The sequence below is a fragment of the Trachypithecus francoisi genome, unplaced genomic scaffold (assembly GCF_009764315.1).
Source record: "Trachypithecus francoisi isolate TF-2019V2 unplaced genomic scaffold, Tfra_2.0 Lachesis_group3, whole genome shotgun sequence".
Taxonomy (NCBI): domain Eukaryota; kingdom Metazoa; phylum Chordata; class Mammalia; order Primates; family Cercopithecidae; genus Trachypithecus; species Trachypithecus francoisi.
This window is the reverse complement of record NW_022681468.1, coordinates 126991672-127010095: the sequence shown is the minus strand read 5'-3', so window position 1 is coordinate 127010095 and position 18424 is coordinate 126991672. Positions and strand designations below refer to the sequence as shown.

The 18424-nt window shown below is 43.9% G+C and overlaps 1 protein-coding gene across 4 annotated transcripts in view; it reads left to right on the top strand.

Annotated features, from left to right (window-relative positions):
• Positions 1 to 18424, top strand: part of TLN2 (talin 2) — a 455709-nt gene that overhangs the window by 308416 nt on the left and 128869 nt on the right. For all 4 annotated transcript variants that reach the window (XM_033189877.1, XM_033189876.1, XM_033189874.1 and 1 more), the window contains 8 exons: positions 2868 to 3048; positions 3939 to 4052; positions 6319 to 6427; positions 7210 to 7418; positions 7958 to 8056; positions 12251 to 12418; positions 13674 to 13968; positions 16767 to 16933. In XM_033189877.1, the coding sequence (XP_033045768.1) occupies positions 2868 to 3048; positions 3939 to 4052; positions 6319 to 6427; positions 7210 to 7418; positions 7958 to 8056; positions 12251 to 12418; positions 13674 to 13968; positions 16767 to 16933 (1342 nt within the window). The remainder of the gene's footprint in view (positions 1 to 2867; positions 3049 to 3938; positions 4053 to 6318; positions 6428 to 7209; positions 7419 to 7957; positions 8057 to 12250; positions 12419 to 13673; positions 13969 to 16766; positions 16934 to 18424) is intronic.

Genomic DNA, 18424 nt, shown 5'->3' with positions numbered 1-18424 from the left:
GTGGCGTTTAACTGTCTTTGAGGCAGTAAGTGTTCATGAGTCCTGTTCCGCATTTCTGATTTAAATCTCATGATCGAATCATACCATCAAGGTCAGAGGATGAGCCTCTGTTTGATTCTGGCCCCTTTTGTGGGAGGAGGGTGTGTAGCCAGTGGAGGAGTTTCAGTGAAGCACTGCTGCATGCCACGCTTGTCTCGAGTGCTGTGAGGTAGCATAGTACAGGCGAGTGGTGAAGAACATGGAAACTCGTACTGGGCTCAAGTCTGGGGTCTGTGTTCCACTGTGTGGCCCTGGGGATGAATTCTCTTCTGGCATGATCTCATCTGTAGAATGGGGATAATGATATTACTACCTAAGTAGGTTTTATTTCCATGGTAGTTACTAATAAAGCACATAAAACAATGCCTGGAACATAGCACTTGCTATTATAACTATCATCCTCACAATCATTATTTTAAATTCACAGTGTTCTCAATTTAGCACCATTTGTAGATGAGGAGACAGATTTATTACAATTAAGTAACATCTAATAAATGTTTTTTATGGGGAACCTATACAGGCATCTCTTTTATATTAATAGAGCAATGTAATGACTGTTCTTTATTCTTTAGTGTGTGTGTCTGACATTCTGTCTCATCTGGAATTCCAATAACAGCTCCCTATGCAAAGGGAGGCCAAGTGCTATCATTCTCAGTCCACGGATAAGGAAACTGAAGCTCATGAAAATTAGTTGAGATATACACATGTGGTAGAGCCAGGACTCAGATTCAGATCTTGCGATGTTTCCCATAGTATGCTGCTAGAAAGTTCTAGCATCTTCTAGTCCATTAAACTTACTTAGCTATAGTAGTTTCTCTAACATTTTCACCCTTGCTGCCAGTTTCTCACTATTTGTTTCCTAATCACCCAAAAGGTGTTTTTCCATTTGTCCCCACTAGTATGCAAGTTAGAACCAAACTTGATATGATGTGTTTCTAGTACTTGCCACCCTTGGGCAGAGCACCGTAAGTCCTTGGAATTATTCATGGCCATTGGATGTAAATTAGTGAGCTAGTGCTCTCTGACAGGGTGATCTGCTTCACTTCAGAGGACTCTGCTGTGCTTTGCTTCCCATAGGAGCAGCCCAGTAAGTGTCTGATCCCAGAGGGCTGGGACCTTCCCCTGCCTGGGACCACTGTAGCCTCCTCTACTGCCCACGGCATCACTGTGGGGTCTGATCAAGGCAAGCAGGAAGAATGGTCAGGAAGGTCCCCATCTCTAGACCTTCCACTTCTTCCTATGTTGATCCTTGGCTGAGATCTCAGAATGCAACTGACTTCTCACTGGAGTCTCCAGACCCACCTTCCCTAGTCTCTCACCACCCCACCCCTAGACTGCAGTGTTTCTCCATGGATGCCTAATGCTTGGGATCTCAGCTTGGCTATCGAGCCTTGCCCTGGGCAACAGGGAATGATCTGTGATGGTGCGAGGGCCCTGGGACAGAGGTCCCTGTCTCTTCATGCAGCTGCACCTGCACCTTCCTTCCACCTCACAACACACACAGACGCTGTCTGTGGGTTTGTCTGCTGGGCTGCTGAGGAACATACACCTCTTACCTCCAGACGATCCGCGTCCTTTGCACTTATTCTTCATTCTAAGACAATATAAAGTAAACAATGCAATTTTTTGGCTGAGCGCTGTGGCTCACTCCTGTATTCCCAGCACTTTGGGAGGCCGAGGCGAGTGGTTCACCTGAGGTCGGGAGTTCGAGACCAGCCTGGCTAGTATGATGAAACCCTGTCTCTACTAAAAATACAAAAAATTAGCCAGGCGTGGTGGCAGGCACTGGTAATCCCAGCTACTTGGGAGACTAAGGCAGGAGAATCACCTGAACCCGGAAGGCGGAGGTTGCAGTGAGCCGAAAAAAGAAAAAAATTAAAAATGCAATTTTTCTATTAGATACCTTAAGAGTCTTCCCAATATTTACCTGAAAGCATTTGGGGGAGGTACCAAAGCCTCACGTGGTCAAGGCTCTACAGGCAGTGAAACATCCTCTGTGGTCAGTGGTGGTGGGCCTGACGGAGAAAGCTAAGCTGTGGGAGATTTCCCCCAGCTTCATTTCCACATTTCCCCTTTCAAGCTACAGATAAATGATCTGTATCTCTGATGCTTGGAATGGAACCTGGCAGAAGGTTGATACCTGTTTAGTGAATGTTCTTTCGGGTATGATTTACCAAAAATAATATATCAACATATCAAAACATTCACTTAAAACCTGGGACATCATTATTATAGGAATCTCTGTGTTGTTGTTGTCATTTTTTCTTCTTGAGACAGAGTCTTACTCTGTTGCCCAGGCTGGAGTACAGTGGCATGATCGTAGCTCACTGCAGCCTCTGGCTCCTGGGCTCAGGTGATCCTCCCACCTCATCCTCTTGAATAGCTAGGACTGTAGGCATGTACCACCACTCCAGGCTAAGGTTTTGAATTTTTTGTAGAGATGAGGTCTCATATGTTCAGGCTGGTCTTGAACTCCTGACTTCAAGGAATCCTCCCCGCTTGGCCTCCCAAAGGGCTGGGCTTACAGGGGTGAGATACTGCACCCAGCCTTGTATTTTTAATAACAACTAATTGCATAATACCATAAATCTATTAAGTGGATAAATTGGGAGTAATTATTTACATTACTTATTGTAAAAGGATTCATCTCAGAGCTCTGCTAAGTATTGTGATGCCACGTCTTCATTCCTGCTTCTCTGTCTGTATGTGCCTCTTTAAACTGGCCTTCACAGCATAAAGCAGGGAACATACGTGACATCTGTGGGGTCTCCTCATTGCACTCCACATGGGTGGCGTCCTTGCAGTGACCAAACCGCTTTTCCCGGCAGGTCCACCATCTTGCAGCAGCAGTTCAACCGGACCGGGAAGGCAGAGCACGGCTCAGTGGCGCTGCCGGCCGTGATGCGCTCGGGCTCCAGCGGGCCTGAGACCTTCAACGTTGGCAGCATGCCCTCGCCACAGCAGCAGGTCATGGTTGGGCAGATGCACCGAGGCCACATGCCGCCACTGGTGAGGCTTCCTGTGCTCCTCCCCCGCTCGTTAGTCTGCTGCCTCCGGCATGCAGGGTGGACACCAGCGGTGGTGATGGGCTGAGTGTTGGAACTCTCTGTAGTTCCCGGCTGAACCATGCGTCATTCAGCTGTGCATTTTTTAAATTGGATGACTCGGATCACTGCCTGTTTAGTATCGGAGGTGTCCTCTGTGACTGGAAAATTACGAAGCTCTCAACATGACTTGTGATACAGGGACAGAACCCTGCTCCCATGTCCTGGCAGCACCAAGCTGATTGGTCCAGATACCCCTAGGAAAGTCTGAGAAGTAGACCAGGTTTTTAGCAATCTTGAGGTTTCACCCTGGGAGTCATTGATTGCTTTCCACTGTGCTGGTCTGTCTGGCTCGGTGCCTCTCAGGCTGGCCTTGGGACTGACTCCCTTGCTATTGGACGAGAACTTTTTGAAAGCTCAGGAGCAATACTTGTCTCTGAAAAAGTGTGTTGACCGTAGATTTAGGTGGAGTCCTTAGGCATCTATCAGGAAGCATTCTCATTTAACACCCACGTGTTTCCTGTACATGAGGAGGTCCTCAGTACTCAAAGACTGGATCACCTCAGTTCCCCTGCAAGGACTCTTACGAGCCTTCTTGTCAGCTAATTAAGCTCTTCACACACTTCTGATTATAATCCCTCCATGGCAATCACCTTCATTTTGTGTTCTATTAATATAATGCAGTATCTATTTCTGGCCTCCAGGTTGAAATGGGAGACAGTTCAGGCGCTTGTTGAGATGTAGCCTGGGCTGCTCTGTCTCGAGCGCAGAGTTCTGTTTTGCTTGGTTTTGCATAAAGGGCCATGTCAGTCCCAGGAGTGTGGGATGGCAGCTTTGTTTCATCTGCCTTTGCAGACCTCAGCCCAGCAGGCCCTGATGGGGACGATCAACACAAGCATGCATGCCGTCCAGCAGGCCCAGGATGACCTCAGCGAGCTCGACTCGCTGCCACCTCTCGGCCAGGATATGGTAAATACTGTTGAGTGGTGTTCATGCCAAGTCTCTGTCCTGGCAGAAAGTAGTGTTAGGCACTCGGTCAGGATTCATCTAGGTAAATTTCTGTCTCTAGGTGAAATGGAAACCCATGATTTTTTCAGGATAGTGAGACTTCGTCTCTCAGTTGCACCCATAGGAGGAGAAAATCACAGGGTACTGCAGGCTGTTGGCAGTACCATGGGAGGGCAGAGAACTTGGACCCTAGGATCCTGCGACCTGGGTTCAAACCCCAGCTCCAGTACTGGCTGTGTGAATCTGGGCTACTTGCCTTCTCTAATCCTCTACTTTGTCATCTGTAAATAGAGTTGTTGTGAAGCTGCAATGATCTAATCACCTGTAGAGTTCTTACCATGGCCCCTAGCACATAGTAAGAGCTCAGTAAGCATTAGCTGTTTGTTAGTTTTATTGCTACCAGTGGTTCTCAAACTGTAGCATACATCAGCATCATCTGAAGGGCCTGTTAAAACACACATTGCTGGACTCTCCCCCCATTTTTTGTTTTGTTTTGTTTTTGTTTTTGTTTTTGGATCTTGGGTAGGGCCTGAGATTTTGCATTTCCAACAAGATCTCCGGTGATGTCAACGCTGCATGCCTGGGGACTGTGCTTTGAGAAGCACTGGCTTACTACCATTGAGCTTTTCAGCAAGGTAGGGTGATTAACCCAGAGATCTTCCTGTAGCTACTGCTGCATAAAATCTTCCAGCTCCTCACTGCTCAAATCGTGGTCCCAGGACCAGCAGCATGGCAATTCCTAGAGTCTTGTAAAAGGTGCAGAATCTTGGGCCTTCCTCAGCCCACTCAAACAGAATCTGCTTTTTAGCCAAGTTCCCAACTTCTTTGTGTGACCATTAAAGTTTGAGAAGCACCGGCTAGCACTGTCATTCTCAACTCTGCTTTGTAGGTTAGAATCATCCGAGGAACTTTAAAAACTTTAAGCCCAAAGCACCAGCTCTGACCAAATAAATCGATGTTTCTGTGGGTGGAGCCTGAGAATCAGTGGTTTTTATTCTCACTAGCTGATTCTAATGGCCAGTCAGGGTTGACAACCACTGTTGTAGGACTGTAGGTGCCATCACAGGGGCCAGAACCAAGATACAGTCTGTAGTCTCATCTTGTCCTGCCAGGATAACTGCCTTCCAAGTTCTCCCAGAATGCTGAGTTTTTCATTTGCACATTTGTGTGCGTGGAGGTTGCTGGTATCCTCAGTGCCATTTCTCCCAGGTACCCGAAAACAATAAACATTTTGCTTTGGAGAACTCCAGAGTAAAAACATGTATGGCAGACTCCCACATCCAGTATAATTGGGAGGTAGAGTTTTAATATATTTAAGATTTAACATTCCTCCTTCACCAGTTTTCAAAGATTTAGAATGCAATAAATTATTTTTAGTGCTAGTCACATCCTGAACATAGATGAATATTTTTGGGATATTTTGGGAAGCAGACAAGCACCTTACTGCAGGGTCATCATTATCAAGATAAATGATCATTTATTAGGTAAGTTCTGAAATACCAGAAAATAGAGAACTTGCTATTTATAGGTTCAAATAAACATATAAAGTATAAGAGCTGGAAAGGTTTTTAAAAACCATTGAATTCCTACAGTAGAAAAAGTATAAGGCACAGGACCTGGATATGATTTGCCCAAGGTCCTATCACCTACTAGTGGTAGATCTGGATCCAGAACAGGGGTCTCGACCCATCCCCTCATCTTACCAGGAAGGGTCTTACCATCTACATGAGCATGGCCTTCAGTCGTCTTCAAGGCGATGCGTGTTGTAAGCAAGAGACATTTCCTGCATTGACAGAGAACACCTATGAGCTGAAACACCCTCCTTCTCACCCTGCTCCCTGCAAAAGCAAGGTGAAAATTAGCAACAACTATCAGTGCTAATGTGCAGTATTATTATGCAACATTGATTTTTCGCTTCTCATTCTTTTTCAATTGAATTTTTCTAAATAAAGCCATGTGGAATTTTTCTCCCTAAGATCTTAAAAGTTAAAAACGCAAACAACATAATTAATGTAAGACACAGGGAGAATCTGCATGCCATTGAGTATCTCCGAAGGAGCAAGAGGCCTGTTAAGGATACCATTTAGGATAACTTAAGGGCCCTGTCGGCACTGGCCTCATAAGAAGAATGTAGCCAAAATGCTGGTCTGATTTTATGGTGGGGCATTTCCGGTCTCCTGGGTGATTCTGTGCTGTGATTGTGTTGTGCCGTTGTCTGGCTTTGCAGGCATCTAGGGTATGGGTTCAGAACAAAGTCGATGAATCCAAACACGAAATCCATTCTCAAGTTGATGCTATCACGGCTGGAACGGCTTCAGTTGTTAACCTCACGGCGGGTAAGTCCCTTGAGATTTGTGCTGCATTGGAGTTTTGTTTAAAAGCTGTTTTTTTAATTTTAAAATATAAGTTATCTGTTGATTGAAACAATAGACTTCATATTATGAGAGGATAGTCTATTCTTAGGCACTTGGAGTGCTGTAGGCGTTTTCTCCAAGTGACCCAGGAGAGCGGGTAAGGAACATCTTATTGCTTTTTGCCTGTATCTTGCATCCTCATTAAAAAACACCTATTCAGATCTTCTCATGGCTTGTCAGTGTGCTGGACATACTGCAAAGTCTGTTGAGGCTACTTTCTCGCTTCTGGGCACCTACAATTGGAAAATGGTTTTGAATGAACAGACCTATCATATGTGCCTTCGCCCATCTTGTCCAGCAGCGGTCTCTTCTGGCACAGTGTGGCTCCCAACCTTGCGCTCTCAGAGGAGAGCTGGGAGCTTGCTTGGTTTCACCCTGCAGCATATCAGCCTTTCAGGAGCAGAGTTGACCCCCTGAGCTGCTGACAGGGGCCTAATGAAAAAGACTGTGAGATGCTGAGGCATCCTTTGGATTTTTAAAGGTGGTTGTACTCAGTATTTCAATACTTGAGGCCTCCAGGCAAAAGGACCTTTTTGAAGTCACTGTGGAGACAGGGAGCAGGCTATCTCACTGTGCTCATGTGAAGCTTGGTGTCTGACTCCTGCAGGATGGTGGGTGAGGAACTCCTGCCAGTGTGGGGTTTTGAAAATTCTCACTAGAACCGTGTGCCCTCCTTTAATGGGGATGGTTCTTTTCTCTCCCAGGTGACCCTGCAGACACTGACTACACAGCTGTGGGATGTGCGATCACCACTATTTCTTCCAACCTGACGGAGATGTCCAAGGGTGTGAAGCTACTGGCCGCCCTCATGGATGATGAGGTGGGCAGCGGGGAGGACTTGCTCAGAGCTGCCAGGACCCTCGCTGGGGCAGTGTCAGACTTGCTGAAAGCTGTGCAGCCTACTTCTGGAGAGGTAAGCTCCAGAGGCAAGCAATCACTGGGGTTCTGATGGGACGGCTGCGTCCGCTGGGGGACCATGGGGCTCTTGCTTCCCCAGCTGTTCCTTGCATTCTGATGGGGTATGTTTCTCTCTGCAACTAAGAGTTCAACCACATTCAGGAGTGGTTGAGCTCTTAGTATAAAGGCCTCCCCCTCAAGGGTACTTGAGTTGATGCAACCCCAGGAACTTCACACACACGATTAACACACATTTAAGGGGAATATAAGTTTGCACCCTAATTTCCACAGAATGCATATCACCTTCTTACCACCTGAACAAGGCTCACTAATGGGCCATTTCAGAGCCACATACCTATTGCTGGTTTGTGAGACACTGGATGTTTCCTTGCACAGATTTCACCAGGATGTCTTCTGTCCGGCAGACCACCTGAGATTCTCACTGATAGACAAAGGGAGCAAATTCTATGAGATTCTACTTCCTGTGCTTCCATGTCTGATGGCACTGGAGGAAATGCGTTTTCTTTCCAATTAAAGTGTGTTCTTTGTTCACAGCCTCGACAGACAGTTTTGACTGCTGCTGGCAGCATCGGACAAGCTAGTGGGGATCTTCTGAGACAGATTGGAGAGAATGAGACCGATGAGCGATTCCAGGTAGGATATTTGCAGGCTTATAGTCATGGAAAGAAGTCTAAGTGATGGTCTAGACCCCAGCAGGCAGAATGTAATATTTCAAAAACTAACTAAATTTTCTTTGAGATTGTCAAAAATGCGATTGAGATGTATTATCTTGGAGTGAGGTCTTTTTGTGTTACCAAAAAAAATTTTTTTAATAGGAAAACTAATTTCACTGACACCATGTTTCATCACTGTAAAGCACATATGTAGCTTTCCTAATTTTTTTTTGTTGTTGTTGTTGTTAATTAGAGTTTCACTCTGTCACCCAGGCTGGAGTGCAGTGGCATGATCTCTGCTCACTGCAACCTCTGTTTCCCAGGTTCAAGCGATTCTCCTACCTTGACCTCCTGAGTAGCTGGGATTACAGGTGCACACCACCACACCCGGCTAATTTTTGTATTTTTAGTAGAGATGGAGTTTCACTGTGTTGATCAGGCTGATCTCAAACTTCTGACCTCATGATCGGCCCGCCTCGGCCTCCCAAAGTGCTGGGATTACAGGCGTGAGCCACCACACCCGGCCCTGATTATTATTATTTTTTTCAATATGCTGGACATTCTTTAATCACAAGAAGGGAGGAAATATTAATAGTGTCATGAACTCCTGGTATCTGTCACCTAACCTCTGATTATCAGTGCCTGGCCAGTCTTATTTTACCTGTTTAGGAGAAGGGTTTAATGGCATCATTCTTGAGTCCTCATAAACATGAAAATCTACGTACTTCAACACACATACACAGAGAGAGAGATAATTTCCTTTGTACCCAGAGGTGGTTTGTTTTTTGTGTCTTATCCAAAACCACAAGCGTGGCAGAGAAGTCTTTTTTGTGACCCTTCTTTTTCAATACCAGGGACATGTGCTGCTTGCCCTCTGGGGAGCGCGTGTCACCACTGTGTGCAGTATCACCTCACGGCAGCTCAGAAAGCATCAGGTATCTCTGCTCGTCTGCCTCCATCCCTGTCCCTCAAAGGGTGAGGCGCAGAGGCCTGCTGCTGGGGGAGTTCAGGCCAGGATGAGCTGCTTATGTGCTGGTGGGCCAGTGCTCTTTACTCCTCCTCCTAAGTCTCTAATTTTGCAAGTCATATATAAATATATCCTAATTAAATTGTTACTGTTCTAGCCCAGGTTCTCTGAAAGATGCCCTTTTCCAAATCCTGTGTCAAGTTCACTGTTTAGGATTCTACAGAATTTCATTGGCCTTCACTTATTAAAATTTTTTTTGAATTATGTATATAGTGAAACATTTACTTAGAAGAAATCACAAAGAATTGCAAACTTATATGAACTCATACCACAAATATCACCAAGTCCAGAAAATAACACAATGTTTCTATTAACTACCTGACACCTTTCAATACCTTTTTTCCTGCATTTTTGATTTCATCTGTTTTGACCACCTCTTCATTTGGCAATGATTTTATAATATGTTATAGATGGAACAAAAAGATCATTAGCTTTCCTCTGGCATTCAGGTTTCTTGCTTCATGGGTGGCAATTTTGCATGCCATTTTATCTAGAACTTCCAAATTTTATAAGCAAAAGATGTGTTAAACTAAGATGTGATCATGTATATTGTGAGACATGAAATTTCAACCTTCATGCGTAGATGTGTTTGTTTCTCCTTCACTCTCCACATGCCTGTGGCACTGGGCTATGGGATTCACTTATGTCCCGCAGTGCAATAAGGCATTCAATGTACATTTATGTCATGATGGAGGGTGAGTTCGTATCATGGGCTGTAGGAATATTCCTGGAAGCCATTTCTACACTGAGATGGCCAGTCATAAGTTCCCTAGAATCAGAATGAACTGCACATCAATATATTCTGCTAAACCCAAGTTAATTGTGTCCCCATCCTGATTTCCCTTTCCATATCCCCAAACTTCTCTTGCATTGGCCTTTACTTTTTATATTAGGGCAGGTAATTATTTGTAGGCAGGTACCTATTTAGGAACTTGGTAAATAGGAGATTCAGCTGTTGTTTTACTAGGCTTAATTATCTTGACATGGTCATTTACTTTCCCCAAAAGTATTAATATTATTGTTTTCTCCAAAGTGCCAAGGAAGGTTAAGGAGAAAGACAATTCTTCCTTAAAACATCACATGCAACCTTGTATTTTTTAAAAGCTTTACCTGCCTCTCCCTGCTTTAGCAGATTATTTTCATTGTGTATGAATGTCAACCCTGCTTCCTAATGTTTGTTTCTATTCAGATGTGCAAAGGAAGCAGGTTCAGGTTCAGGTTCAGGGTGATAGTCCTACAGAGCCTTTGTTAGCAGGGACAGGCCTGACTTGAATGTTTTCAATTGTGTAAGCTCTCTAGGTAAAGACCAGGCCAGTAAGGTGATCCTGCAACCTCCTCCAGTTATGGGTAACTGACATTGGATTTCTTACTCTATTTTTCTGATTCTTGAGATCATATCTCAGAGCTTTTCTTGGGTTCTTAATGTACTGCATGTTCCCATAGTTAACAAAGATTTATTTTACACTGGCTGTATAATAGTGGTCTTGTTGAAAATTTTGACAAGGGCCTTGTCAGCAGCTATAGCTGTAGTATCACATTCTTTTTCTAACTGTATTTTTTTGGACAAAATTAATAAGAGGAACAGGATTTCTTTAAACAATTCTAACAAAGCCCTTTAGAACAATCATGATTCTATGTGACCAAATCCTGGCCCCCATCTGAAAAGATGAATTCATGTCAAGTGAGGGAATACCATGACCTACTTTGGAAAGTTATTTTTAAAAATCTTTTTAATAATTTGTGACATTCAAGCTGTGTTTTCACTGAGCATTGAGATAAATGTCCAGGAACTGTAACCTTGCCATAGTGGGAGCAATTCCTAAAAGTTGTGTGGTAGACAAGTGCCAGTCAAATCCCAAAGGGATCTTCAGCTTTCAGCACCAGGGGCTTTAATTATACCTGGAGTAGCCAGGAAACATCACAGACCTAAGAAAGACTGGAATAACCTGCTCCTTGAAGACCACTTAGTTTCGTCCATTTTAAAATTAGCTTACTTGATAGATTCATGGGTTTCTGTTTTAGCTGGATTGTATCTCGTCTTTGTTCTGTGTAAAATTCTGCAGGCTGAATATTATTTCCATTGTATCTTCTCATAAAATATCTCACTGTAAAGGCACTGTGGGTGCCCTTTACATTTACAATCAAATGTGGTCTTTATCATCTGATGAATTAATAAAGACTTCTGACCTTATTTCCTTGAGGGGAAAAGCCTTGACATGTTTGTGCAAAATAAAAATGGCTTGTATGTTTGGGAAGGCATTTCCAAGTCAAATAAACTACTTTCAGTATCGAAAGCAAAGAAGTAAATTCATTGTAACCGTGGTTATTCTTCAGGTCGAACAGATGGGTGACAAATCTGGTAGGCGCAAAGGATTCTTCTTTCTGCAGGCAGAATGCCGAGTCATTGAGTTGAAGCATAAACTGATGTTTCAAGGCTCAGCGCTCCCTGCATCTTCAGCCGGACCATCTTATAGCTAGTGTATTTATATAGGCTCTCTTTCTGCTTTCTTAATAATTTAATTCCTACCCGGAAGGCTACAGAACACTGAGAATAACTCATGTTCAGAGCATTTCTTGGCTCTTGAGCTGTATTGGTGCCAGCTATGTGTCTGTGCGCATCAAATGTTGCCCTCTGGAGGTAGAGCTATGGCTAAATTTCTAATGACAACTTGGATCTTTGGGCAAAGTAGAAATCCAGAAGATAAATTTTCAAGTTGCAGTGGGGCATGATGACTTGGAGGCCATGAATTATAACTATGGCACATGATGTTGTGGCATCTGGCTATGTTTTCAGCTTCTCCTGATCCACCATATCGGCCACTCATCCAAGAGATGTGGTCAAGACATTGTGTTAGATAAGTGCATGAATGTGAATCAGTGGTTAAAATAATAACCCTTCCCTCAAATTAACTATTTTAGATTTAAGCCTGTGCTACTTAATGGATGTAAGAGACTGAGTTATTAGGATACAAGTCTCCTTTTTTAAGTACCTCTAAGGATAAGTTGACATTTTAAAAAACAAATAAAAAAACTTCTGAAGTGCTGAAGGAAAAAGATCAAATGGAATTTTAATAACATGTTTATTTTCAGGCTGTGAAAGGTGATTAGAGAGAAATAAATGAACAGTCTTTGATTCCCTTTTTTCAGGATGTTTTAATGAGTTTGGCCAAAGCTGTTGCCAATGCAGCTGCCATGTTGGTACTAAAGGCAAAGAATGTTGCCCAAGTGGCCGAAGATACTGTCCTACAGAACAGGGTAATTGCTGCTGCCACCCAGTGTGCCCTCTCCACCTCACAGCTTGTGGCATGTGCCAAGGTAAGGCAGCTGGCGCCCCAGCCCTTTCTATCCAGTATCATCTGCTGTTATCTGCCTCCCCAGGCATTTGGTGGGTAGCAGGGGTGGAATTTGTTCAAATAGTCCAAGCTTTAGAACTTCTTTCAAGTGTCTTAAGTGATGATGGGATTTTAGCATAAGTGGTCTGATTCTGCTTTTATCATTTGTTCTTTGCCCAAGTCCTCAGGCCATTGGTACTTTTCACTAGTTCATTTCTATATGCAAATTGCTGTGTCTCCCCTTTGGACTTCTCAGTGCCTCTTACACCTGCACAAAAATAGTTCTTGCCTTATGTGGTGTACAGCATTATAAATGGGTTCAGAAATAAGCCGCAGAGTTTATGGGAACCCTTTGTAGGCTACACAGTGTCTGAGTGGGGATGTTAATTGTTGCCAGGGTATACACACTCTGTGTGTCATACATCCCCTCATTACATCTCCCTGGTAATGCTGCAAGCAGGATTAAGCACCATTATCTCTAGTTCACTGATGAGGAATCTGAGGCCCTTAGATGTTAGTAGGTTAAGGCCACAGAAGTAGTAAGTGGCAGAACTAGAGTAACAGCTCAAGTCTGTCTGCCTCCAAATACCTTTCCCCTCCACTTCATGTGTCCTCTCGGTGATGATGCATCAGAAGATGGGAAATGTCCGTTTCTGGACTTGATGGCCTGTCATGTTGTGTAGATCTGTGATCTGGCTCAGCTTCACATTGAGAGCCTATGGTAAGATTTGCAGCATTGTCCCCCTCAAGCTTTCCTTGTCCACACTGCTAGAATTTACAAGGAACTGACAGAACCCCCCTGTTCATTAAAGGGCTATGAGGCAGAGTTTCAGGTGTTTCTGGGAATAGAAATAGAATTCTTTTAGGTAGTCTTTGTATCCCAACTCAAAAGACTCAATTCAAAGGATCCTAGAAGGAAGGAGGTATAATTGGGAAATCTCAGGAATTTCTCTCCATGGAAGTAGGGCAGTAGTATGGACTGTCATGTGTGACTAATGACATTACAAATCAGCGGGACATGTCAGATCACAAGGATGAAGTAGAATAGCAGAGTGTGTGAGACTGAAGCAATGGTTTCATTGAATGAAATGATCCTGTAAGTAAGAAACCGAGCAATGGTCCTTTGAGTAAGAAACCGAGGCCCAGAGCAGGAAGGGCCTTGATGGGACTGTGGGGGCACATGGAGAGGGACCAGGATTCAACCGCAGTGCCCACAACCTGTTCCTGTCTCTCTTCAGGTTGTGAGCCCCACTATCAGCTCCCCTGTGTGCCAGGAGCAGCTGATTGAAGCAGGGAAGCTGGTGGACCGCTCAGTGGAGAACTGCGTCCGTGCCTGCCAGGCAGCCACCACCGACAGTGAGCTCCTGAAGCAGGTCAGCGCAGCGGCCAGCGTGGTCAGCCAGGCCCTCCATGATCTCCTGCAGCATGTGCGGCAGTTTGCCAGCCGAGGCGAGCCCATCGGCCGCTACGACCAGGCCACCGACACCATCATGTGTGTCACTGAGAGCATCTTCAGCTCCATGGGTGATGCCGGTAAGGCACTGTGTTGTGGGTGGGTGGATGGGTGGGTTTTGGTGTTCCTCCTGATGGTGGTGCTCACCCACAGGGAAGGTGAAGGCTGCCTGGATGACTGGCAAGGGCAAGTTCTCATCGGTCTCAAAGACTTCCCCACTGAAGCTCGAAAAAAGATACAAGACTCTTCCATAGCCATGCTTACAGACTTAAACAGAGTTCACCGGGTTTTTGTTATAAATGGTTAGATTTTGTTATTTTGTTAGATTTGCAGCGGATCCTTTGTTCTGTGAATGCACATGTTGGGTACGGTACGGCAAAGTTGGAGCAGCCACAGAAGGAAACAAGATCAAGGCTTGGAATTCAGAAGTTTATTGTATTTGCGTGTCCCCTGGAGGGGGTCAGCGCATGCCACACAGGGTCATGGGAGAGCACCAGGGTGGTCAGGAGGGAGAAGACAGGAGCAAGGGGAGGGCCTAGACCATGGCCTTTATTGGAACTTCCTTGGGAAATGCAGGGCAGGGTAAACAATTTAGGATTGGCTAGTTTAAATAATTTTGGCAGGCTCTAAATTATGGAGGTGGTGGCTAGTTACCTGGGACCTGGCCCCAGGATGATCCAGGCAGAGGAACAGTGTCTCCTGAGTGTCTGGGCCAGTTAGAGGAGGATTAGCTCTGGACTGGTTAGTTTGCATATCAAAGACATATTCCCTGCTGAACCTCTGCAGTCTCTAAATTGTCTAGCCCTTAGAGGACAGTTTGTCTCCAGCAAAAAGGTGTTTTCAGATTCCAAAGCATCATACATAATATGCAGTCAGTTTAAAAACATATACAATACACCTTTTTATAATCTATCGAAAAGGAAGTCTCCCCAAACCCAGCTCACCACTGTGCCATCAAAATCCCCGAAATTCATAACCTTTTCACTTTGTATATCTTAAAGACTTTTTTTTTTCCTCTCTTTTTTTTTTTTTTTTGAGGTGGAATCTCACTCTGTTGCCCAGGCTGGGGTACAGTGGCACAGTCTTGGCTCACTGCAACCTCCACCCCCCAGGTTCAAGAGATACTCCTGCCTCAGCCTCCCAAGTAGCTGGGATTACAGGCATCTGCCACCATGCCCGGCTAATTTTTGTATTTTTAATAGAGATGGGGCTTCACCATGTTGGCCAGGCTGGTCTCGAACTCCTGACCGCAGGTGATCTGCCCGCCTCAGCCTCCCGAAGTGCTGGGATTACAGGGGTGCGTGACTGTGCCCAGCCTGGACTTTTTTCATGTCCACCTGTGTGTTAATCTTTTTAGTGGCAGCATAGTATTCTATATTTGTAGGCATCATAATTTAACCAGTGATCTTTTAATGGACATTTAGTTTTTTTGTTAGTTTGTTTTGCTTTTACAAAAATACTACAATAAGCATTCTTGTAAAAATAGTTTACTTTTCAAATGTAGGGTAAATTCCTATTAATGGAGGGTGCTGGGCCAGTGGGTAGATTTTTATTTTAAATGTGTCTAAGAAATTTTTCTCCAGAAAGGACCCACAATTTGCAACCCAACTAGTAATGTGTAAGATATCTATTTTTGAGCTTCCTTGACAGCATAGAATAATACCTTATAATGAGTTTTGTTTTTTTTTTAAGAAAATTGTCTTGTGTTCTTCTGTATCAGTAAATAGTTTAACAAGATAGGAATGCTTCACACATTTGAATTTGTTGTTGTTGTTTCTTTGTTTTTGATAATCCTTTTATTTTGAAATACTTTTAAATTTGCAAAAAAGTTGCAGAGGAAATACGGAGAGTTCCCATATACCTTTCCCAGTTTCTCCATTTTTGACAGCTTCCCTAAAAGGTAGCACATTTGTCAAAACTAGGAAATTAGCGTTGGTACTTTACTAACTAAACTACAGACATTATTCAGATTTCATCAGTTTTTCTGCTGATGTCCTTTAACCGTCTCGGGATCCAGTCCCGGATACTACACTGAATTAAGCACATTTTTATTTGAGTAAAAGCTTTCTTCTTCCCCCTTTTTGTTACAGTGCTTCAGCATTCTTTTCAGATGGCTTTTGCTAGAGGAAGAAATCCCTTACATTTGAATCGTGCTAGTTTTTAATGTTGGTTGTTATACTCCTCCTACTTCCAGAAGGAAATTAAAATAGATTTCAGTAAAATCACAGGGACAATAAGACCAAAGAATAATGCAAGATCAAAATCAGTGCTGGGTAAAAAAGGATGAGCAAAGAGAAAATTGGCAGGGAAAACTCCAGGCCAAGGCAAGTCATAGCATTTGAGCATGAAACTGGGGTCCGTGCTTCTGTTAGCAAAGGCCAAGTGGCACACATTGAGTGGATTGTGTGATATCCCTCATCTGGTGCTAGGTAGCCTACACATTAATACAGAATTTAAAAATAATTTTGTTCTGTGCCAGTTCTTCAAAAAGTTTATTATAGAGGCTTTTGTGTAAGTGGTTTTCAAAGTGAAGAAGGCAGTGTTTTCTAAATAAGTGTTTACTAATGCTAAATCCACGTAATTTTGTTCCCTGCCCTCTCTTTATAAAGTGTTCCTCTTTGGCTCCTTCTGTTCTCTTCATGCCTCATAGTGAAAGGCTGAACCCGGATATGTTTGGGGAGTATCATCCTGGCAGCCGCAGGGAATATTTTCATTTTGGGTTCTAATTTGGATGCATCGCTTAGGAGTAGAGCATGGAGGTTCAGTTTTTTTGCTCCCACTTACCAGAGGAGTAGAGACAAGACTCTACTGGCTCCTGAGGTTTTACTGACCTTTGAAAAGCAGACAAACAGACCACATCTTCTATTCCGTCCTCTAGGTGAAATGGTGCGCCAGGCACGGGTCCTGGCCCAAGCCACATCGGACCTCGTCAATGCCATGAGGTCAGATGCAGAAGCCGAAATCGACATGGAGAATTCGAAGAAGCTCCTGGCAGCAGCAAAACTCTTAGCCGACTCCACTGCTCGCATGGTGGAAGCTGCAAAGGTATTCTACTGGATTTGTTTGTATGAAAAGTGAACACTATTAAGTGTTAGGATTTGGAAGGTACCTTCCGGATGGAGGATGTTCAGCCAAGTGTGCATTTTTGTTTGCTTAAAACATATGTGGCTTGTAACATCTGACCCTGTTCTTGTGGCAAAGGAGGTGATGGAACATCTCAATGAAATGCTTCAGGGGAGTGGTACTGACTCAGCCATAGCAGCAAAGTGCCCTCTTTAGGGAGGCCTCTTTTTCCATTTGGTCATCACTGTGTTGGCTATATTGAACGTGGTGACTAATTTAAACCTGAGATTTTTTCAATAGCCAATTCACCTAAACCTGTTCTCTTCCTCAATGCCTTAATGTTGCTTTGCCGTCCATTTGACTTCTCAACTAAACTTCTAGCAAGATTTTGCACAGTAGACTATTTCCTACTTTACCGTTCTTTAAATCCCCATCACAGTTTTAAATATTATAAAAGGATGAGGAGTTAAGTGTTAGCTTTGTGCTTTTTCACAGCTATGCTATAGCATAATGCTTACAAAACCTAGTGATTCTGAACCTGGGGTCTGATACATAGCGCCCTGTGAAACATGTTAAATTCACATGCCTCAGTTTCATCCCCAAAGATCCTGATTCACAAGGTGACTGGTAGGACTCTGTGTGTGTGTGTGTGTGTGCACGCGCGCGCGTGTGTTTAAGTTCTGCAGAGTATTCCAATGTGCATCTGTAGGTGAGAACTGTTTTAAATGAATAAGGCTATATTTTTCTGGGTTTTTTATTGTGTACCTAGCACACATTTCTTACAGAATTAATAGAACATGCAGATAAATGTGAAAAAAGAAAATAAAATTCACCTTCAAATTCCTGCCCTTAAAATAATATTTTAAATGTATTTCTATGCATATAAGATTCATTAAGGCCAGGCACGGTGGCTCATGCCTATAATCCCAGCACTTTTGGGAGGTCAAGACGGGAGGATCACCTGAGGTCAGGAGTTCGAGACCAACCTGGCCAACATGGTGAAACCCTGTCTCTAATAAAAATACAAAAAATTAACTGGGGGTGGTGGTGTGCACCTATAATCCCAGCTACTCGGGAGGCTGAGGCAGGAGAAAATTGTTTGAACCCAGGAGGTGGAGGTTGCAGTGAGCCAAGATCGCGCCACTGCACTCCAGCCCGGGTAACAAGAGCAAACCTGTGTCTCAAAAAAAAAAAAAAAAAATAGATTCATTAAGTGTTTCCACATCTTATCTCCCTGGCTGCCGCGAATTGGTATCTCAACCTAATATGTGCATTACTTCACTTACACTGTATTGTGGGCTGGGCATGGTGGTACACACCTGTAATCCCAGCACTCTGGGAGGCCAAAGTGGGTGGATTACCTGAGGTCGGGAGTTTAAGACCAGTCTGACCAACATGGTGAAACCCTGTCTCTACTAAAAATACAAAAATTAGCCAGGCTTGGTAGCACATGCCTGTAATCCCAGTTACTAG